Source organism: Vitis vinifera, chromosome 1, assembly GCF_030704535.1.
Source record: "Vitis vinifera cultivar Pinot Noir 40024 chromosome 1, ASM3070453v1".
NCBI lineage: Eukaryota > Viridiplantae > Streptophyta > Magnoliopsida > Vitales > Vitaceae > Vitis > Vitis vinifera.
Window position 1 is genome coordinate 8,348,493 of NC_081805.1, and position 23,292 is coordinate 8,371,784.

General features: G+C 35.1%; 3 protein-coding genes across 6 annotated transcripts; 1 reads left to right on the forward strand and 2 right to left on the reverse strand.

Moving 5' to 3' along the window:
- Positions 1–507: 507 nt before the first annotated feature.
- Positions 508–5,159, reverse strand: LOC100853911 (proline-rich receptor-like protein kinase PERK12). The gene is made up of 8 exons (XM_059739883.1): positions 3,580–5,159; positions 3,043–3,504; positions 2,872–2,958; positions 2,413–2,483; positions 2,220–2,296; positions 1,807–1,954; positions 1,280–1,441; positions 508–1,094 (listed from the first exon to the last, which is right to left on the reverse strand). The coding sequence occupies exons 1-8, from the start codon at positions 4,493–4,495 to the stop codon at positions 843–845; spliced, it is 2,175 nt and encodes a 724-aa protein (XP_059595866.1). The 5' UTR covers positions 4,496–5,159; the 3' UTR covers positions 508–842.
- Positions 5,160–7,006: 1,847 nt separating this feature from the next.
- Positions 7,007–9,470, forward strand: LOC100852765 (probable inactive poly [ADP-ribose] polymerase SRO2). 3 transcript variants are annotated; one of them, XM_003631213.4, is made up of 4 exons: positions 7,007–7,720; positions 8,254–8,492; positions 8,610–8,746; positions 8,835–9,470. In XM_003631213.4, exons 1-4 carry the CDS (start codon positions 7,245–7,247, stop codon positions 8,958–8,960), a joined length of 978 nt encoding a protein of 325 aa, XP_003631261.1. In that variant the 5' UTR covers positions 7,007–7,244; the 3' UTR covers positions 8,961–9,470. The 3 variants fall into 3 exon arrangements, with proteins under 3 accessions (XP_003631261.1, XP_059595880.1, XP_059595878.1); XM_059739897.1 differs by having other exon boundaries at positions 7,025–7,458; positions 7,545–7,720; positions 8,610–9,470; XM_059739895.1 differs by having other exon boundaries at positions 7,025–7,720; positions 8,610–9,470.
- Positions 9,471–14,203: 4,733 nt separating this feature from the next.
- LOC100853867 (uncharacterized) lies at positions 14,204–19,718 on the reverse strand. Of its 2 annotated transcripts, none has more exons than XM_010653044.3 (8): positions 19,471–19,718; positions 17,799–18,004; positions 16,874–17,128; positions 16,167–16,291; positions 15,959–16,003; positions 15,783–15,864; positions 14,708–14,776; positions 14,204–14,605 (listed from the first exon to the last, which is right to left on the reverse strand). In XM_010653044.3, exons 2-8 carry the CDS (start codon positions 17,964–17,966, stop codon positions 14,429–14,431), a joined length of 921 nt encoding a protein of 306 aa, XP_010651346.1. In that variant the 5' UTR covers positions 17,967–18,004; positions 19,471–19,718; the 3' UTR covers positions 14,204–14,428. The 2 variants fall into 2 exon arrangements, with proteins under 2 accessions (XP_010651346.1, XP_010651340.1); XM_010653038.3 differs by having other exon boundaries at positions 17,799–18,007.
- Positions 19,719–23,292: the final 3,574 nt, after the last annotated feature.

A 23,292-nucleotide genomic window follows, 5' to 3' on the forward strand; every position in this document is an offset into this window, starting at 1 on the left:
TGATTTAATATTATTTAAGCACATAATTTAAGTCAACCTTTCTTCCTTGCACTTAGTAATGGTAGGCAACCTTTCTTTTTTGCCCTCCTTCTAACTTTTTTCCAAATGAAGAGCTAATAGAGTTACACTTTCTTAGTACATTGCTTTCCATTTATAAATAAAAGTAAATGTGATTTAAAATCAATGAAGATAAATATTAGTTAAAAATAATAAATATAAATGCATCAATTTAATGATTTAAAATAAATTTTAATTCAACTTTATCAAACAACTTTAATATTTAAAGTAAAACAATTAATAAATAAGCTTTAAATTAACAACTCAAGAATAATTTAATTTAAAATCAATTAAAATTATTAAATAATAAGTATTAAGTTTTATTAAACATCTTAATAAGAGAAACGAGATAGTACACAAAAAAAAATATAAAGAGAATAATAGGAGAGAGTATCTTAATTCCAAAAAATGAAGGGTCCTACTGTGATGAAGAAATAATGCAAGACAATGGAAGTAACATGTAAGCTCAAATTGGAATGAAGTCAATCGCTTGATCATAATTGGAAGCCCCTTACAAGTATTCAGACAAAACTGCAATTGCCTTTACTTTGAATAAAACAGGCACTTTACAAGCTCCCCCACAATCTGCATATCATTAAGAATGCACCATGACTTCACAAAAGAAAGCTTTATACACAGTCAAGCAAATGCATTCACTTCAGTATATGTTTTTTCTTTGTGGGGCAGTGAGGAGGTAGATCCCAGGAAATTTTCCCATGTGTAAATGTCAGAAAATACACCTCCAGTCTCATTGGGCCTCACCAGATCGATCTCGCTGCTGGCAACTATTTGCCATTCATGGCTTGGGTTTCTGACTCAGTTAAGGTACTTGAAGTTGGGGCTCCAAGAGACACTTCTTTCGATTGGTATTCCCCACTGTACATGTCATATTCTGAGCTGTCATCACCAAGTGCCATCCTCCTAAATCTTTGAATGTCCTGATTGTACTGCCCAGAATCATAAATGGTGCTCTGACCATATTTCACTCCATTGGTGAGATCAGTCGATTCGCCTTCACTGTCTAATGCTCTTACCACCTAGAAGAGAGGACATGGAATTGTGTTCAAATCTGAAGGCAGTGAAAAAAGGGGCTGCTATATAGTTATAAGCAAAAAGCAAAGGAGAATAAGTTCATGATATTGCTTCAATTTTCTTTGCGAATAATGAACACATTACTAAAATAAGAATGAACCAAGGATATATCAACAACTATTTAAATCACCTTTGCCATGCGGGGCCGCTTTGGAGCAGAATGACGAACACAGGCAGCAGCTGTCTCAATCATTCTAAGCATCTCGCTCTCCACGTACCTGTGTTCCAGCCTTGGATCTATTAATTCACTGACATCACCAGTTTCAAGAGCATGAATGAGGAGCGGGCGAGCCTGCCAAAATCATGACAGCAAATTCTTCAAATGGAATCTAGTGTGTGAAAAATATTGAGCTACCAGCCACAAATTCTGTTTCTAACGAGCTCCAAGCTTAGAAGCGGTATAAAATCTAGGAAATTCTGGTTCTAAGTAGATAGTTCCTGATCATATAACAACGCCCCAGTGTTTTTTCTTGTCAAATAGAACATGGATCCAAGTTCCTTGATAATGAAGTGGCAAACTATAGGCGATACGAAAAAGCATAGGAGACAAACAAATCACAAGGTTATAATGAAACAAGAATGATTAAACAGCATGAGACAAGAATGATCCATGGCACTGAATGTGCAGCTGTGGTACTGAAATGGATGTATACTCACCCATTCAACCAAACTCTCATCTCCCAAAGGTTGAGTTGGATCAACAGGTTTACGCCCTGTTATAAGCTCTAAAAGTACCACCCCGAATGAGAATACATCAGATCTATCAGTCAATTTCCCACTTGATGCATACTCTGGTGCCATGTACCTGAAAGCCAAACTGGACATTAGTATGACAATCACCAGAGATGCATTTAGGAGAACAGTTGGAAATCTTGAATTGCAGCTCTTTCTTACTTTCCCTTATTTCCCCTTTTCTTTTGTCTGAAAACTCAAGCAGACCCGTTAATTTGAAGATGTGTTAGAGACATTTGACATTTATGATATAGTTGTACTAGGGCTTTGCTTAATGCAAAAACCTTATAAGCTCCAAATCAAAATGAAGCTTAAGATTCCAAACAATCCAAACTCACCCAAAAGTTCCCATGACTCGAGTTGATACATGGGTATTATTGTCATTTGATGGTTTGGCAAGCCCAAAGTCTGCAACCTGTGATTGAAGCAAGATGAAATCAGAATCTAGGATACAATATTTAAGTAGGCCATATCTTTAATACTATGACCAGTGGAAGAATTCAAGCACCCAGAAAAAAGCCATATGCATACCTGCGCTTCAAAATCATCATCCAACAGAATGTTTGCTGACTTGATGTCCCTATGAATAATTTTTGGATTACCTACAAACAGATTGCAAAAGATGAAGGAATCAGATAATTAAACATCTACATACCAATTAACTTGAAGATGAAGAAGTTTAGAAATAAATGGTCTGGATCCATCTACTCATGGAAGATGGATATGGTTTAGAAATAAATTGGGGACCTATCAATAACTGTTGTATGCACTTATCAGTTTGGTATATTAGCAAGTTTGTTCTTTTTTAGTTTTGATTTTTTGTTAGGGTCTTTCCTGTTTCTGACTTCAGTATGAAAGGAAAAGTAAAAGTTCCTCTGGTTTCCTATAATGATTTCTATTTAGGTTCTATGTGCCATGCAAGAGATGAGCGAGGACAGAGCAATCTCGACTAATGAAAATGCATTATAAAAAAAAAAAAAAAGGACTTACAGTCTTCATGTAGATATGCCAAACCACGAGCAGATCCTATGGCAATCTTGAGTCTTTTGGTCCAGTCCAATACAGGCAACTCTTTACCTGACAGCACAAATCAATTTCAAACTAAGAATCATGATGAGGACGTTATATTTGATGGGGAAGCAAAAGCAAATTTCACTACACCATGCAAATGATGTTCAAGAGTCTTGTTTGGAAGGAATTCATAGAGGAGTAATCTTTGATTCTCAGCTATAGAATATCCCACCAAAGAGACCAAATGCCGATGATGAACACGACTAATAATCTCAACTTCAGCTCTGAACTCCCGTTCGCCCTGTCCACTGCCTGCCTTGAGCTGCTTAACGGCCACCACTCTCCCATCTGGCAGCCAACCTTTGTAAACATATCCAAACCCACCCTCACCAATGATATTTTGACGAGAAAATCCATTGGTTATTTCCATCAACTCTTCATAGGTGAAAAAGGACTTAGCACCGCCTATGACACCTGATTCTGGTCCCCCAGGGTAGTACATTTGCCCTCTTTGACTCCCATAGTTGTTTCCATTTCCATGTTGAGAAAGTGAGTGTTGTGAACCATAAGGAGCTGACATCCCCATAGGTTGCTGTCCATAGTAATGCCCATCTGCAGAAGGAAAATAAGCTGTTAAAATGATAAGATACCAAGCAATGTGAAAGCTCAAAAGCAGAGAGGATTTACTTGATTTCACAGAGTAGCTTGCAGTTGGTGGATTGTATTTTGCTGGAATGACCCCTGAATGCTTCTTCTTCCGTCGAGAGACCACAAAAAAGATGGCAACCAGTGCAAGGATGACCACTCCAGCTACTGTCACACCGACAACAGGGCCAGTCTGAGAACTCGTACTTGATCCCGATCCCGATCCCGATGATTGGCTAGATTTCTCTGGACTGGATGTTGGGGAAGGAGTGGATGAACTTGGAACCCGATCTGATGGTGGAGGAGGGGGGACATGTGAAGTGGTTGGCGTTGGAGGACTCGTATCAGTTGATGGAGTGGGATTAGGAGTTGAAGGAGTGGGAGTAGGAGTTGGTGGTGGTGGTGGAGTACTAGGCAAATTAGGAGGAGGGATGGCAATGGGAGGAGAGAGTGACAATGGAGGGGAGACTGGAGGAGCTGGCAAGGCCTCAGCAGGAGGGGGAGGAGAAGGAGATGTAGGAGGGGTTGGGGAAGGAGGAGGTGCAGTTTGAGTAGGGGTGGGAGGAGGTGAAAGAGCGATAGGGGCAGGTGGTGGCGATGTTGGTGGTGGTGGGGGTGAAGAGTTTGAATGTGATGGTGGTGGAGGTTTGGGAGGGCCTGAACCGGAGGACGGTGGAGGTGGAGGTGGAGGTGGAGGTGAAGGTGAAGGTGGTGGCGGAGTAGGAGGCGGTGACTCGGATTTGGGAGGGGGTGGTGAGGGCGGTGATGTGTTTGAATCAGGTGGTGGGGATGAATCGGAGGGTGGAGGGGGTGAAGTTTTGGATGTAGGTGGAGGTGCCGAAGGAGAATCATCATCAGGTGGAGGAGGTGGTGAGGTTGATGATTTTGGTGGAGGAGACGAGGAGTCCTCCGGAGGAGACTCAGGTAAAGAACCTGGCGACTCCGCCGAGTCCGACATTCTACTTGCTTTGAAATTCGAGGAGGGTGCTCCTCACAATCTTAGTTTGTTCATCCTATATCGATCAACTTTGTAACCAAACAACAAAAATGTCGTACATAAAAAGTAGTAAAAACACAAGAATCCAGTTGATGTAGTTTTTGTTTTACAACGACGATGAAATCAAAATCAAAGTGGGAGATGAATGAGGAAAAGAGGAGGATGGAGGAGAATGTGAAGAGATTGGAACCTGTTTTGAATGCATGAAAATGGGAGGTTGTGATGCAATTGCAGAATCTGCGAGAGCTATAAAGCCTGGGGATTCCCAACAACGTCCCTGACCCTGCACCGCCCCCACGAAAAGCTTTTGGACATGTCTTCCTCTCTAACCAACTGCACCAAAACCCCTATAATTTCTGCGAGTTTTGTTTTTGTCTTTTTCCCTTCTCTCTTTGTTAGATTTCTATTTGTGTATTTGTGGCCGTTGCTCTTCGCCCCTTCCTTGAATTTCGGCTTGCCGCGCAATGATATTGATACCATGCTGACTGCGCAGTATCGCTCCTCGTGGACTGGTACGAAATCAAAAGGCCCATTGTCTTAACTTTCTGACGGGCCTTTCTTGTTTTGATTATTCAAATTACACGATGGAAGAAGACACTTGAAACTTCAAAGTCACTCATTTGGATTCCATTACACCAAGATGTTTTTTTAATCAATATTTAAGTTAATATAAAATAGTATTTTTTATATCAGATGTTAAATATAGTTTATATTCTTATAAATATTATTATTTATATGTAGATAATTCCAATCTCTCTTTTCAAGTTGAAAGGAAACTTTGGTGTTTATTTGCTTGCATTAACTTGCTGCCAAAGCTATGATTTCTCCTCAAAATTCATGATTATAAAATTAAATTAAATTATAATAGTGAAAAAAAATTTGGTTCCCTGCTCACGCCTCAGTATCACCAAGGCATTATAATTACCCATCGTTTTTTCTTTTATTTTTATATATCTTTTTTAGTATTTTATTAACTTGGTGGTGTTTTTTTTTTAATGGAAAAAGTTAAAATATTTATTTTTTTATTCAATTAAAAATCACATGTTGATATCAATCAATATAAATAAATTAAATATATTGATAATAATTTCATTTTAATTATATTAGTTTATATCAATAGATTACTTTTAATTGAATAGAAAAAACATAAGGTGATATTTATTTATTTTTTACTTAATTTCAAAATGGAATTTAAAACTAAATAATGTTTAATAATATTAAGTATTAGGTTATTTATTTTTGTAATATTTTATTTGTATTAAACATTAAAAAGTAAAGAATGTCAACGTGTTAATTTTTTCATTAAAAAATTGTAAAATATTTTTGTTTTTTCTATTCAATAAAAAATTTATAATAAATCATGAAAAAATAGAGAAAAAAAAAACAACAACAACAACATAAAATTTGAAAACAAATTGTTTTCCGTAAAAAGTTAAAAAACAAATACTCTCTAATATTTTGACTTTTTATATTTAATAAAAAAACAAATGAATACAATGGAATTGGAAATTCAATAAAAAAAAAATATTGTCTTATTATTCAACACAAAAGTAATTTTTTATTGTTATATTTTTTTAATAAAAAATATTTTTTATTGGGCACAAATTGGTTTTGAAATAAGATGGGTGAATACTAAATTCAAAAGTAGGAAATAGAATTTCAATATCACATGCACACTTACGTCTACTTTTTTATTTTAGGAAATAAATTCCAAAGCAAGGCTGGAAAATTCTAAAGTCTTCTAAGAAAGAATAATAGAAAGAGAAAAAGAATAAAAGAAAAAGAAGCAAAAAAAGGCCCAATGGGCCAGCCAATAAGCAGATGTTCTTTAGTATTTACGATTCTATACGTATAAGGTAACAACAAGAGATGACTTGCTTTCAAAGTAAGCAAGACGCCAGGGACCGATCCCGTGGCCTGTTCTACTACCACATTTCCTAATTTATCCCTTGGTCCACATGGAACATGCTCATAGAGAGAAATTGGAATACCGCTCTAACCAATATTCGTACACATGTGTATCATGGCCGTCGAAAAGTAATAAAGACGTGACTATTCTTAACTTTACAATTAATGTCATTCTTCGCTTCCAAGCAACTAAATCTTTTTAACTTACCATTTAGATGATTGAGATGAAATTTTTTTTCATCCAATGGTTCAAATAAAATGGAAGTATGATAACACTGTAAATTTTTTTTTTTTATAAAATAATGAAATTAAAGTATTTAATAATATTATAAATTTAATATAAAATAATGAAACTAAGATAGGTAAATGAAGATATTCAATTGATCTAACTTTTCGATTTCGTATACACCGATTCAATGCTATATCATAGTATTGTAATTTCGGAAATACCTTATTAGTAAATTGCAATAATAAAAAGTTGAAAAACCAAGAGGCACCTTCATGAGGGGTAGTTGAGTAATTTTAAGATGTTGAAATAAAATATCCTGAAGAGAAGTTTAACGTGACCGCCTCTCTTAGGAAACGGCGGCACGAAACAAACCGCCTAATCACACCAATCAAAATTATAACAAGAGAGTCGGTTTCGTAACATATTTATACTTCCCTATGGGCCATTCTTTACCGCTCTCTCTCTCTCTCTCTCTCCCAATCTCAGCTTCCTTTTCCTTCTCTTTAATATCTTTTTCGTTCATGATTCTTTGAAAACTTGGTGAGAGTTTTTTTTTATTCTTTGCACTAATAGATGGAGCGTGTTGGTGCCGAGGAACAAGTCTCAATGACTGTGGACGACCTTGAAATCATCCGCCCCGAGGCAGAATCCGATGAATTCAGTTCTAGTTCAGAGCGAGTCGATTTGTTTGCTTGGAACAACGGAATGATCAGAGTTGATGAAGGAAATACAGAGCACGACGCCATCAAGAAGATGTTTTTTTCCGGCATGGGACCGATCGGGAAGGGTACGGATGTTGTGTCTATACACAAGAATTCGCATTCTACTTTAACCGGCCAAGCGCGATTTGAATCGTTTCGAATATTTTCGCAGGCGGTGGGGAAAAAGTGCGGTGGTGATGCTAATATCAACTATGCCTGGTATGGCGCCTCCAGGGGTGAAATCTATGATATTATATCTCATGGATTTAGCCGACTTCAACGGCCAAAAGCTGGTGAACTATATGGTTTTGGGGTATATCTATCTTCTGCAAAGTTTTCCATTGATTGGTAAGCATAGAATGAATATTGTTCTTGTTTACTCTGCCTGTTTCTGTTTTTTCTTTTCGCTTTTGTTCTGGAGTTCCTGTTTGATTGTTTGCAGGGAAAAATAAGAGTGAAATTGGAGGTTCCTGAGTCTTTTGTTTTATGTTGCCTTGGTGAAAAGGTCAACTGAAGCGGGTCAAATATAGTTGTATTAGGGTTGGTGCGATGTATTTTTAGCTTTCTTGGATTCCAATGAATTAAAAGTCTAAAATAGAAAAGTCCCCACTATCAATAGAAAATATATTTTTATTTGAACTTTAAATGCACTTTTGACGAAGCCTTTGAAAATATGATGAATACTTCGATAATTTTTATTTGTTCATAAAAATAACTGAGAATTGCTTTTTAGAACTGTGTTTTTTTAGTATGGTTGTTGAAAATGTTGCCATGCTGTTCCTTAGTTTCTTTCCTTTGATAACGCATTTACTTAGTAAAGGAGAATTTTCAGAATGAATTATCCAATTGTCTCAATTCTGATGCTTCCAACATTGTGCCAGTGCATTATCTTCAGCAGAGGATGAAAATGGGCTTAGGCATGTGATGTTATGTCGCGTGATATTGGGCAACATGGAAACTGTTTGTGCTGGTTCACAACAGTTTCATCCATGCTCTAGGGAGTATGACTCTGGAGTGGATGATGTTTCAGCGCCTAGAAGATATATCATTTGGAGTGCTTACATGAATTCTCACATTCTTCCCAGTTACATCATAAGCTTTAGGGCCCCTCTGAAGGGAGGTAATACCAATTCCAAACAGCTACTTCTCTTTAGATTGAACTTTGAGCTCCAGAGTCTGGATGATTTCCGATTTAAATTCTAATATTCTTTTGGGTCTTGTATTTTCAATTGGTTAGTTCCTCGAAGAATTCAGGCGAATTTAGTAAAACCCACCTCCCCATGGATGAAGTTTCACACTCTATTGTCCGTACTTTCAAAGGTTTTACCTCCTCACAAGATGACCCAGATTTCCAAATATCACTGTGATTTCCATGTAAGTACTATTTTCTATTTTAAGACGGAAATCATTTTCTGTGAGTTTGCTTTGTTTTGTCCTTATTTTCGGAATATGCTTGTTTCAGAGGAAAAAAATTACGAGGCAGCAACTGGTAAAAAGATTAAGACAGATAGCCGGAGACGAGATGTTAACCAGAGTGATCAAACTTTACAGAACTAAGGATCAGACCTCCTGTGTGCTAGTTCCATGATAGGGGTGGGTCTCCATTCTGAGGTGGTGTTTCGAGGATGATACTCTTTTTGTTTGGAACATTCATACTTGGTATGGTTAGCTGAATGCCAAAGCTTGTTCGGTTTTTCATAAAGTAAGGTGGGCTTGTATGGGCCTCCAGAGTGGTCCAAATGGAGTTTTACCCTTTTTATATGTTGAAAGCTTTTCAAATTCATTGAACACCACCACACAAAAACACACCCGCGGAAGTCTCTAGGCAGGTACAGAGAGGTTCATCATGTTCCCTGTAGATATTGATGCTGAACAATATATTACTCATTGTCAGTTTCGATACTCGTATATCCCAAAGCACAAAGTGGAATTGAAGTCTTTGCTCTGAAGCAACTTAGAGCCCGATCACAATCTTCCTGAGCTGAGGAGCTTAGTGTAGTAGATTGGCTTCTTGCCATTCCCATCTGAATCTTGAGATTGTAGATGTGAGGTACCAGTGGTTTCATTTGGTATTATGAACAGAATCATGTTTTGGGTCCTTGGGTTCTTTCTTGAAATTTTCATATTTTAGAGAATTTTGCTTTCCTTTTCTTCCAATTGAAAATTTCCATTTCAGCACAAATTTCTGATAGAATTATGCAGTATTGTGTTCCAGGCAACAGAGACCACATAGATTCAATATCCTGTCATTAAATTACAGCAGATATTCATGAATACCAGATTTAATGAATTACCATCTCAAATTTTTGGGCTTGTTCACCTGCACCATGCCCATTTGTATATTTTAACATGGAAGGCGACAGAGGACTTTTTTGCAACTGAATGACCTGAGATAGCAAGTCCCTTCATTTGCAAAAGCTAGACATCTACGTTTAAATCATCCAATTTACTTTTATGAGCCATCGTGTCATGTGAAAAACAATGTTTAAGGGAATAGTGAAGATTTTCAAATGAACCTTCTTGAATGAAATAAAATAATATTTTGAAGTAAAAATATCCTTCTAAGATATTTGTAGGACAAAGCAGTGAGGTGGGCAATGGGCAGAGGACAAAATTTTGGTATGATGTTTAATGTGGGGAGGTTGCATTCAAGGACCATTTTCCTTGTGTAGTCTCATGCGGTATACACTATTGATCTACAGTTCTCCTCTGTATATTAAAGACGGCTTTTCCACCTCTTCTTTTGATCAAATTTTGTAAATTTGGAAGAGATGATTTATCCATCACTTATACATATATTTATTAACCAAAAATATAAAATATTTAACATTATTAAGCCTATATATAGATAAACAATTCTAACTCCAGTAGGAATCTTACTAATTTTAATAATCCTAACTCTAATAAAACTTTATCACTGAATAATAATAAGCCTAAATAAAACAAAAAAATAAAGTATTATTACTTCTCATAATTACGTTTGACATAAATGCATAATTTAGTATCTTTATGTTCATCATTTCCCCCCAACTAAAAAGAAGTCAAGTTTGGTGAGTTATGTTGCAAATATTACTCGTAAAATATTCAAATCAAGTCAACAAAACTCCTTAATATCATCAGTAGAAGGACAATCTTTCCATCAAACAAGAAAGTGTTGACTATCACCAGATGGGGAAGTCATGTATTAGTCCCCTAATACATCCACAATCACATCAACTGACGATGATGACACAGGAGCAAGAGGCGTTGGAGTAGAAATTGCTCTATAGAAGGCGGCAAAAGCAAAGGCTTGAATGTGTCTTACTAAGGAAATAAATCTGCTACATTGAAGATTGAACTTATAGTTATGTGTGATGGAAAATCAAGCAAATATGCATTAGATGTAAGCCTTTGAAGGATAGGGAATGGGCCAAGTGAGCAAGAATGAAGTTTCTTGATGAAATTTCTATGGTAGTGCTCATGATAAATGCAAGCCATAACAACATAATCACCCACTTTGAACTCTTCAAAAGACCATTACTAACTTCAAAAGGATTTTTTTTTTTTTTTTTTTTTTTTCCTGTGGACTGATTAATCGAGTTATTATAAGCAAACTCAATGATAGAGATCCCAATTATCAAGCTTCTCACCAACTAGGAACCTAAGCAAATCACCCGGATGACAATTCACAACTTCTATCTAACCGTCTGTTTGAGAATGAAAAGCAGAGGAATACTTCAAAGCGGCTCCAAACAATTTCCAAAGCATCTTCGAAAGATGGTTAACAAACTTGACATCTCTATCATACACTATGGTAGAGGTAAACCATGTAACTTCACAATTTCATTCAAAAACAACTTTGTCAATGATCTTGGAACAGGACCATCTTAGAGAATCTACCTGTAACTACCAAAATGGAATCATAAGCTTTAGCGGTCCTCGACAACCCAAGGACAAAGTACATGCTAAGATCACAGAAGGTGTATGTGGAATCATTAGTGGAGTGCACAAACCTATGTTTTGTTTCTTAGCCTTACCAAGATGACAGGTACAACATTGGGACACTATTCTAGCAACATTGCTTTTCAAGTAAGGCCAATAAAACATACCTTCTACAAGAGCTATGGTTTTATCCATAACAAAATGTGTAGCTAGACCTCCAAAATGTAACTCGAAAGCTAAAAACTCTCCAAATGAAATACTAGGAATGTGCAATTTAACTCCCTTGAAAAGATAACCAACACAAATAAAAAAGTTGGTATGATTTCTATTATGACCATCTAAGAGATTCATAAAAATAAAACCAAAGTCTTGTCAAGTAAGATATTCATCCTTAATTCGCTTAAAACCTAATACTTTATTTCTTAGAGTAAAGGATAGTGGCAATAGGACTAGGGGCGTTGGCAGCCTTATTTTCTACCCTAGAGGGATGTTTGAGAATGGAAGTGTATTCTTGGAACCCATGCAATATATCTGTCACTCAACTTACATTGGGAATTAAGGTATCGAAGGGCCTAATGGTCAGAGTAAAGGATAAACTCCTGTGTTAACAGATAATATTTTGAATGACGAAGAGATCGCACCACAACATAAACTCCTCATCATAGGTAGAGAACCGTTGTTTTACCTCATTGTGTTTTTCATTAAAGTACACTAGAGGATGACCATCTTAACTTAAAACACCACCTATACCTACTCCAGAAGCATCACCAGGTACGTTAAAAATCTTAGAAAGACAAGGGTGTCACAAAACAAGATTCTCAATCATTTACTGCTTTATTGCTAGGAAGCTTTATGGACTGCAGGGGTCTAATAAAAGTCTCCTTTTTTCATGCCCTCAGTAATTGGAGCAGTGATGGTATTGAATCCCTGAGCAGATCTCCCACAAAAAGGGTTAAACCATGAAAACTACAACTACAGTCAAATTTTTGGGTTCAGGCCAAGCTCTTATAGCCTTTACGTTATCAGGGTTAGCGGAAATCCCTCGAGTAGGACACAATAAAACCTAAGAAAATCACTCAAGTTTGTGTGAAAGACCACTTTTTAAGGTAAGCATACAATTTCTCAACTCTAAGACAATGAAAGACTTGTCTAAGATGATTTAAATGCTCTTCCTTTGATCAACTATAGATTAAAATATCATAAAAATAGTCCATAAGGGATTTTTTGAACAATGGCCTCAAAACATGTCATTACTCATGAAAATACTGCAGGCGTTACACCTTTCAAAAAGCATCACTAACCACTCATGCAATCTATCTTGTTCTAAAACTTGTCTTCCATTTTTGAAAACTATTGGGAACCAGCTAGCTCATCTAACATATCTTCTAGCTAAAGAATAAGAAATCTGTTTTTAATTGTGATTTTGTTGATGACTCTAGTATTCACACACATTCTTCAAGATCCATCTTTCTAAGTGGTTAGCAAAACAGAACAAAACAAGGACTAAAACTATGGTGAATAAAACCCTTAGCTAAGAGACTCTCAATCTATCAATTCAATTTATCTTTGTCCACAAGATACATCTCATAATGAGGAAGATTAGGTAATTGGTATCCTTGGGTTAAGTCTATAGGATTCATCTAGCAAAGGAGTAACTTCAGAAAGGTAAGCTAAACTAGACTTAGATGAAAGGTGAAAACATTCCTTAGCTACAAGGGAATATACCAAAGCAATTACAAGACTTATAGTAAGTTGCCTCTTAGGAGAATGCAAACTAACATCACATTTAATTTTAGCTCTCAAACCATTTATAAACCTAGCAATAATGACCTAATCATCCTCGTTAATTCCACAACATAATAGTTGATCTAACAAGTGATTTCTATGATAGGTTGGTTTCATCTTTTCCCACATAGTAACAAGGTCTTTACTTAAACGATCAAGGTCAAGCAAGACTAATTGCCAATAACTCTTAATAGACCCTACCAATTTCATCTTAACAGAACGAACAAATTGAGTATCAGTAAAGTCATACTAATCAAAGTAATCTTCAAGATTCGCTAACCAATCAAGAAACATACTTGGGTCTAATCTACTATCAAACTCTGGTATCTCTACCTTAACCCTTCTAGTGGTATCAACTAATTCATCATACCTAGATTAGCCATAATGGTACTATGAAAGTGCAGGTCAACGCACCAATAATGGTATCTATCTTGATGTTCCTAATTCCTAAAGGCATTTCAAGGACCTTCATTGACAAATTGTGACCTAGAAGACTCTTTCCTATCTTCATTAATAGGCATTATGGCACCAAAAACCTCATCCTCATGAAAATCATCATTTTCATCTAAGGCTCTACCATTAACTAGATCTTTGTGTATGGGCAGCTTTCCTAGAGGTATGGGTAGCAAACCCACTCGAGAATCCCTAATCTTCTATGGTTTGCAAATTAACTATAGTGTTGACCCAGTTTAGATTCATCTATTGTTTTCCCCTCATGATGCTCTCTAAGATCTTTCAACAAATGGCCCAAGTCCATATTCAATTTAGTCACAACAGCTTTGACCTCTCTCAAACGGTTTAGAGGATTGTCGCACTAAATTTTGATGTTTTGTATATCCCTCTGAAAGGTCAAATGAGAGTGATCTAATTTAGCAACCTTCATGTTTGGTGAAAACAAAGGTTGAGAATAAAATGAAAACAAGTATAAATTATGAAAGAAAATGGTAATGCTTAATAAAAAATTCTCCTTTGGGCTTAATAAATTAAGGAAAAAAACATGCAGTGAGATTCAAACAGATGACCTCCCACTAAACAAGGCTCTACTACCATGTTAAACAATGACAAAAGCACAAAAACTAGAACAAACAAAGGGTTGTGATAAAGCAGTAAATCTGGAAGAGAACATGAGGCAAGGTTGTGTTATTTGAGAACCTTAAAAAGTTAAAAAAAGAGAACACTTATAGTTACTTGTGATAGTTGCTCTTTATTCCCATCCATACCCCTCTTTTGTACAAGAAAGTCAGCCTCTTTTGCATGGACAAAAAAGGCAATCACACTACACCTAATATGAGAGATTCCAACTAACATGAGAGTTATAAACACAACATATAAAATATTTGGAATGAGCAATTACACCTTCAGCATCCTAAACCGGTCACCGAGTGGAGCAAGGCCATTAAGAATAGCCCAGGCCAAAAACTCTTTTGAGCATGCATGTTTAAAGAAACGGTGCTTTAAAAGCTTCTCTGATGTGGGACGCTTCTTTGGATCCTTCACTAAGCAAGCACCTACCATCTCTTTAAACGACTGCAAAAGTCAATTATTTTCAGCCTGGTGAAAAAGAAAAAGAGAAAAAGAGAGCAAAAAAAACCATTATCATTCAAAAAGTTTAAATTGAATAGCATAAACCTTTGAAAATCTTCGATCCCTTTCATAGTCAAGACCAGGTGGTGCATTTTGTAATGTCATCAGCAACACCTAGATAAAAAAAAAAAAAGGGAAAGAAATGTCATCAGAAATACCTATAATAAGTAAGAAACAGGACTAGAAGAAGATTTTAAAATAAGGAGTTTCTCGAAATCAGCCCTGGTTTGATCTATGTCATTCAGAATCCAGGCACACTTAATGAAGGCTGTGAGCTTTTTAACATATGTTGTTCATAGCTGGGGAGCATCCAGAATTTCTATATTGAGAAAAATAATTTTAGAACAGCACCAAAATGTGACTAAATCAAGAGGAACACAGCAGGATTTAGAGGAGATTCATTTTTGTGAGTAAAATGTTGTTTCTATGTGGCATATCTATTGTAGGGGTGGTCCTACCTATCAAAATTAAAATTCTCAACTTTGGAAATATGTGCCCAAATTGGAAAAGAGGGCAAAGAAATGGAACTTCTAAAGCAACTATTTATTTATATTTTTTATATAAGTATTAACACACACACAATATGTATATATGCATAGCTGCCAATGATAGGCTGTAAACAAGGGGCGATGGGAGGGACAGGGTCAATCAAAACCATTTCCTCTGCCTTTCATTCACTCTCACGCATATGACATAGGAAGTGACTTCGTACCAATGGAAGGAGTTTAACAACTTCCAATACCCAGTTCTTCCCTGAAAAAACTAAAGTTTATGGGATCTCATGATCAATAGCCTACAGAAGTCATTTTTAGGTGCCTTGAATACAAATAATGGTGAGACTGCTCCATGGGTTCACCATCATCAGGACATCGGAAGTCATTTAACTCCTTCCATTATTGCAAAGTCAATTCCTATGCAGCATGCACAAGAGTGTGAATGAAATGCGGAGGAAATGGTTATGACCGTAGCTGTCCCTCTCATTTCCCCTCCCTTCCTTTCTGCCTATCATTGGCCACTATATATATCCTTTAACGTCTGGGTATTTTCTGTGTCAACATTCCCTAGCTCCATCAAATTTGTGCCTTGCATTATCTTAGTTGCACAGAATTGTGAGATTGACCTTCATTGGTGGATACTTGGAAAATGGGGCATGACCATGAGCAAGTTCCAGAGCGGTTATTCCAAAAGACCAGATGTCTGCTCTGTTTACAGAAACTTACTTCAGAAGAAAAAATGAAATCTAAAACAACACCTTAGTTTAAAAAGAAGTTAGAAATATATGAATCATTCACTTACTTAAAGTCATATCCATTTAATTGCTGCATAACTTCAGGAGCCATCCTATGAATAATAGGGATAATTTTTTATTTGGACAAGAAACAAGAAGGCATGGAAGTGAAAAATAAGAGTTTTAGAATCAGAAAAATGAGATAAAACAGATTATTAGCCAATAGAAAGAATCCTGATAAACAAAAAATGGCAGTGGTAGGGCCCAAGCAAGAACCAGCATGGAGTTCCCACAAATGTGTTCCTTGAACGTTGTCTATCTCCAGCATCAAACATACATGCCGAAACTCCAAAGTCAGCCAACTTAATTGCACCTTTGGAATCAACCAAGATATTCCCAGCCTAAAGAAAATCAAAAAGCCAAGGAAAAGGTAAACTATGGCCAGGAGTAATGGTGTATCCCAAATAAAGCAGGAAAATAAGAACCACCACCAAAAGGCTACATGTTGTACGCCATGACTAAGAAACATCTTGCATCAATAAGCAAAACATGTACCAACATATGCAGAGATGTATGCCTTTTAATTGATAATGTATCTAAAATTGAAATCAAAACAAAGCATTGTCCCTGCAACTCAGGTCTGGATGATATACATATAGTAGCATTTCCCAGAAACTTTTAAGTCCCTATGCTGAAAAAAGCTGGTAGAGCTAGCAAAAGCATCAAAGGGAGTCACTTCACTCTATTTTGTAAGATTAAAATTTTCATTATCAAGAAAGAACCGATTTTTTGGTGCAGCAAAGACAATAGCAGCAGGAGTTCTCAGGCACTGCTCTCAAGATATAATTGGCTGTCATAATCAATCAACTTGAGTACAGGATGAACATTCCGTATTCTTGGGGAAGCCCATCATCCAGCCAAAAATTTCATGTAATAGACAACAGACACCATTAGAACCAAATCATGATAGCAGGATGGAATACCTTAACATCTCTGTGGATGTGTCCATTGGAATGAAGATAAACAAGAGCTTTAAGAACTTCACGTAATAGTGTTGCAATAACAGCCTGTTCAAAACCCTCTGGATAAGAAGATTTCATTATGTGAAGACAAGATCCACTAGCCATATAAGGCATCACAATCCAGAGGCAGCTTCCCACTGAGAAAGAGCAATGTGCCCTGAGTACATTTGGATGATCAATCAGGCTCATAGTTTGTACTTCATGTCGAATACCATCCTGTTGAATCCATACTCAGGGAGGAGGAAAACCACAAAATCAGGGAACCAGTGATAAAAACTCTATAGACAACATGCAAGGAAATGTAGAAACTTTCTTATCACAGCAAGTAATCAGAGACACTGAAAGTATCATCTTCCCCATGACAATTAAAATGTGGAATATTGTCAATGCGCAAAATCTGAATGTCCTGATATAATACAAAGAATGAGCACTCGCATCTTACACTTGAAGTGAAGAGAAGAAGATCATCAACAGACATATTTTATAATGGAGGATAACATGTGTAATTAACCATGGAGGAAAATATATCCAAAGGAAACTAAAAAACTTCATAAATAAGAAATAGGCAAAACAAGTTATTGAGATTAATAAAGGGAACCATAGAAATATTTTTAATGCCTTTGTCCCCAAAACATTGATTTGAATTGCATAACTGCATAAACTGACATGCATGAGCATGAGTTGTTGATCATTAGCATCATGAAAAGACAACATCTAAACATAGTGCTAACCAGGTAGTATGAACTAGCAATGCAAGATTCTAATCAGGATAATACACATACTACGCATACACTAATCAGCATAATACACATACTACGCATACACTAATCGGCACATGCCTATATGTATTCATGTCACGTCTCTAGAAGCAAAGGAGTCTGCATACCAAGTTATCGTTGCACCTCTCCAGATCCATAACCTTGACAGCGACTATCTCATTAAATGGAATGCAGAGAGCTCTGTACACTGTGGCACTAACACCTTCACCAACTTCCTCATATAACTTGTAATCTTTTGAATTGATGGGAAATTTCTTGTTTGATAAATATTCCATGGCTTCTTCCTATGGTACATCATTGAGATCCTCCATTTCTTCTAGAAAATCAAGAACTGATAAATTAAGTCATATCTTGAAGGAGGTAACAACAATTAGAGTCATAATTTATGCAAATATCCTCAGTGTCATGTTTTAAAAAATTTCAATCTCATGTAAAGTCATTTTGATTTAAAAATTTAAATCAAGAGAAACCTCAAACACTTTTAGCAGGTATCAATCTCAGGACATCCCAGACTTGTGTTCTAGAATAGAGGGATGGCGTACTTTTTTAATGCATGGAGGAAATGATACCTATTTCTCACACTTTCTGCCAACATTTAAACAATTAAAAATTTGATGACTAGTTGGATCAGAAGATGGAGTGCCCCATATTTGTATCGTCTGAAGTTATTGTCATATCTTTACTTTATTTGAGTTCTTGAAAGCCTAGAGTTTGGATTTGATAGAATAATATATATCAAAGAAATCAGCAAAAATTTTCAGTAAGTTGATTTTACCCACGTTCAGAGAACAGAATAAATCAAAATTGCAACATTTATGGTAAGAATCTTATAACCTCTTCAGTGGAATATTTAAAAGCTAATTAAAATTGCTATGCTTTAGCTTACTAAGATCAGCAAATAACAAGAAGGCAAATCTTGAAATGTGTTGCTACAAAATAATAGTAAAGACAAGTATACAGATACGTAAACAAAATTTCAGAATTTACAAATCAGCCATTCTGCCAGCTCTTTAGACTATTTTTTTTTTTTTTATGAAAACCAATTTTACATTGCATTCCAACAGTAGTTTAGTAACTGGTGATAAATGATGTCAATTTGAAAACATCTGGACCAAATTTCTGAATCTGAAATTCAGTGCACAACGACAATACGTTACCATTTTGCTCTTAAAGACCATTTCAAAGTGACATTTTTTTAGCCTAAATTCCTCATCAGAGACGATAACACTATTCTATTGGAAAATAAATTTTGATGCTTTGATTAGAACATCAATCAAAAGCCCAAAACAGTCTAAAATGATGTCAATTTGTATATTAGAGACAAGCTAAAATGACATCGTTTCGACTACATATCAAATGACATCGTCAAAACATTCATACGTAAATCAGAATGCTACATGTATTTCCAACATTGTCACACCAAGATCAACAGCAAACCCCATGATAAATCAAATCAAACACATCATCTGGCATATCGACATACAGAAATTCAGTTGCCGAACCAATCAACGCCGCCGTATGTTATAAATTGACTAGAAGCTAAGCATTAAAAAAATCATTAAAGCGATCAAGTGTGCTTGTGACAATGGTGTTATCCAATTCTGAATGCCGAAATTTAGTTTGATTAGAAGAAAAAATTGCTATAAAATCGAGATCATCATCAAATTAAATAATCAAATCAAGAATCGATTGAGAAACCGGAAAACAAAGAGAGAGAAAAAGAAAAAAAAGAAAAACGAGAGGGAGACGGTGATGAGTTTAGAAGAGATTAAAGATTACGAGGCATGAATGAGTCCGGCTGCTTCGGAGGCGAAGAAGAAAGAGGAATGCTTCGAGATGATGGTGATGGTGACGATACGCTTGGATGACTCCGCCATGAATGGTACGGAATCCACTCCGTCGTCTCTTTTGTCTCTCTGCTCTCAATAATGCAATTTTACCATTTTACCTCCCAATGCTATTTCACCTAAAATGGAAATATCATCAACTCCAACTCCCCACTTCTCTCAGATTTGCCAAATAAATTTTAGCGAAACCGTTTTTATAGATCCAATTATAATTATAATAATAATAAAAATATTTTCCTTTAATATATATATATATATTTTTGGTAATACAAGATGAGGCAATATTGTAATGGTAATTACAAATTTCACCACCTCGAAAGCAGACTCCTACAAATACAAATAAAAATAAAAATAAATAAAAAAGGAAGAAAGAAAAATTGAGGAAACCCAAATGCATAAATATATTTTTAATTTCTCAACTATTATCAGAATATAAGACTATATTTGGTTTTAGAATATTAATATTTGTGCATTTATGAGGAAAAAAAATAGAGAGTAAAAGTAGAAAAAAATTTAAAAAAATAAATAAATTATTTTTATATACTATTTTAAATATATTTAACTTATTTGAACTTTTTTTATATAAATAGTAAATTAATTTGAAAATATATAAATTTTTAACTAATTTTAATTATATCTTATTTTTTTATATTTAATATTAAAATAAATTATAATTTTTTTATATTTAATAGTAAAATAAGAAATAAAATGAAAAATATTTTTCTTAACAACTTTCACATATTAGAAATTGAAAGGCACTGATTTTTAGCCGCAGTGTGTTACATACTAAGAATTAATCGTAGTAGAGAAGTGAAGATCCAAGGGTCGGCAACCTAGTATTGTTGTTGGACACTTTTTTTTTTTTTTTTTTTTTTTATCATTTCTAGAAAATGCTGATGGAAGAAAAAAAATATATAAAAAAAAATTAATTTTTTATACTTGGTTTTATGATACATTTAGTTAGAAACTCATGCATTAACTAAATAAAATGATTTTTTTTTTGTCTTATTTCATATTTGTCGATTTTATATATACACTCTGGACCCTCATTTAAAGTTTTTCAATGTTTTAAATGTATACTTTTTAATTTTATTCTGTTTTTTTAATTTAAAAAGTAATTCATACTTTGTGTTATAGGCTTAAGTACTAGTTAGCTTAAGTGAGCATATCAAAGTTGTTGCTATTAAATTCTTATTATTGAACTTTTTGATTTAACATAGAGTTTTTATTAACTCTGAAGGAAAAGAAATGAGGTAACCCTAAAATTCTCGCTTTAGGGTGACTTTGGGCTATGCAAGAAGATCATACTACGCTTTTATTAAAAATCGGACTGTAGACCCTCATTTTTGGTCTATAGGTTGGAGGTATTTTGGACTACATTTTTACCACTTTTGAGAAGTTTTGGCAGTACGTGTATGACCATATTTTGCATGGCCACCCTACGTGTATGACCTTATTTTGCATGACCACCCTCCTAGGCCCATTTTCACAGCCCATAGCTTCGTGCATGCCTTCAAAAACTGGATTTTCAAAAATCTTGCTTTCAAATAATTTTAATTCTTCAATTTTTCTTTCTTGTTTTTAAATAAATTCAATTTTAATAAATCAATTCTTACCATTTTCCACTAGGCATGCATCTTTCCTTTTTTTTTCCTTGACTTCAAATATTTTTTCCATTTTTTAAAATAAAATTTATTGCCACATTTCTTTTTGGTGAGCACCTTTCACAAATTCTCATTGATTTTTAATAATTTTCTGATTTTAATTTTTTTAATAACCATGAACAATTCTATAATTTTAAATAATAAAATTTATTAAATTAATTCATGCTAAGATAAATCGGGCTTTGGTGGCGCCCAACATATGAGATTTTCTCATTGATTGATTGATTGATTGTTATGTTTGATTGGTTTGCCTCACTCTATGACATGCATGCGATTATCCTGTATTCGTGCACTAACCTTGTCTCTTATGATAGCACTCAGCTTGCGACTAAGGTACGTCTTATACCCGATTGTGTTTATCTATTTATTTGTTATCATGCGTGTCTTGCTTTCACACCCTTGATCATTGTTTGGTATCCATAATTAATCAATCAATTCCCACACTTGTTTTAACTCAATCAGTAGATACCTAATTCTTAGGGCTTAGAGGGGTGTTACGATCTATCACCATACCTTCCCAATAGGTAACTTGACCCTCGAACCTAGACTCGGTTTTTTACAAACTTGTTTTTCCTTCAGGAGTCACATTTAGAGTTTTCTATCTTATTTTGTTTTTCCCTTTAAAAATAAAACAAAAATAAGTGGTGACTCCAAAACTTTTCAAAAATAAAAAAGCGACTTGCGCCATTTAAGTGGGAAACGCATGCGTCCAGAAATACGGAGTCCACACGTACTTTTTGTTTAATTCCTCCTCAATCTAATGTCAATATTATTGATTGTAAATGGATATACATCAACTATACCAAACTTATTTTATGGCCAAGGGATTTTATCAATCTTTTGGCATCAATTGCACAAAAACTGTCAAATTTGTGGTTGAAGTAACAACTATTTATACTAAGTTGGATTTGGCTCTATCTTGAAATTGGCACATTTTTCAACTCAATTCTCACTATAACTTCTTGAATGGTTTAGTTGGCGAAAATGGTTATATAACTCAACCTCAAGGATTTGTTCATCCATAATTTCTAGACCATGGATACAAATTGCAAAAGGTTCCTTATGGCCTCAAGCATGCTCCTTGGGCCTAGTTTTAGTGTCTCCATGAAACTTACTTCGTTAAGGTTTTACCAACTCCACATTGATTCCTCCTTGTTTATTTTTTTGCAACTTTGATCATATCATTTTCTCACTACTTTATATGGACAACATCATCCTCAAAGGTGATTCAATTCCATTTCTTCTATCTTTGATTGCTTATCTTCATAGGAACTTCCCTTGAAAGATTGGGCCATTAAGCTATTGCATAGGGTTACATGCTACTAGAAATGACAACACCTTGCATCTCATCCAATCCAAATGTATTACTAACCTATTGTTGCACACAAAAATGCATGAAGCTAAAACTTGCCCCACTCCAATTATTTATGGGAAACAACTTTGCATTATTGATGAGGATTCGATGCTTGATTCAACTCTGTAACAAAGTATAGTTAGTGTTCTCCAATACCTCACTCTTGTCCAACATCACATCTATAGTTAATAAGACTTATCAATTCATGCACAAGCCCACCACATTACACTAAGGGAGTGTAAAGGATTTTTTGATATCATAAAGGAATTGTCACACATGGAATGACATTAACAAGGTTAAGTTTTCTCAATCTTACAACTTGTATTAATGCGGATTAGACTAGTAATTTAGATGACAAAAAGTTCATCCATGGGTATGTGATTTATCGTGGTCCAAACCTCATTTTCTAAAAGACAAACAACAAATAGCGGTTGTTCGACCTAACATAGTCTAAATATAGAGTAATTACATTATTGTTACTAAGTTAACGTGGATTCAATTTATCTTAAAAGATATTGGATTCACACAACACTCTCCATTAGTATTGTGGTGTGCTTGGAGCCACATTTCTAGTTGCTTATCCAATTTTATGGTACGAATGATTGATCCCACCTCTTATTTTATTTTTAAAGAATTCTAGCAGCTTCAAATTCATAACACCATAATTAGTATTTGATGTTTCTTAACTAGGCTCTTTGTACTGCTTGCAAGTTGCAACGCTAACCATGAAAAATGA

Bases quoted from the DNA above. Each gene is read 5' to 3' on its own strand.
- LOC100852765 (XM_059739895.1), top strand. From the start codon at position 7,245: ATGGAGCGTGTTGGTGCCGAGGAACAAGTCTCAATGACTGTGGACGAC. The intron at 7,721-8,253 runs GTAAGCATAGAA...ACATTGTGCCAG, and splicing joins GCAAAGTTTTCCATTGATTG to TGCATTATCTTCAGCAGAGG. The intron at 8,493-8,609 runs GTAATACCAATT...TCAATTGGTTAG, and splicing joins TAGGGCCCCTCTGAAGGGAG to TTCCTCGAAGAATTCAGGCG.
- LOC100853911 (XM_059739883.1), bottom strand. From the start codon at position 4,495: ATGTCGGACTCGGCGGAGTCGCCAGGTTCTTTACCTGAGTCTCCTCCG. The intron at 2,297-2,412 runs GTATGCATATGG...CTTCAATCACAG, and splicing joins ATGATGATTTTGAAGCGCAG to GTTGCAGACTTTGGGCTTGC. The intron at 1,095-1,279 runs GTGATTTAAATA...CCTCTCTTCTAG, and splicing joins AGCGGCCCCGCATGGCAAAG to GTGGTAAGAGCATTAGACAG.
- LOC100853867 (XM_010653044.3), bottom strand. From the start codon at position 17,966: ATGGAATATTTATCAAACAAGAAATTTCCCATCAATTCAAAAGATTAC. The intron at 16,004-16,166 runs GTTCTTGCTTGG...TATTATTCATAG, and splicing joins TTTGTGGGAACTCCATGCTG to GATGGCTCCTGAAGTTATGC. The intron at 15,865-15,958 runs GTAAGTGAATGA...TTCTGTAAACAG, and splicing joins TTAAATGGATATGACTTTAA to AGCAGACATCTGGTCTTTTG.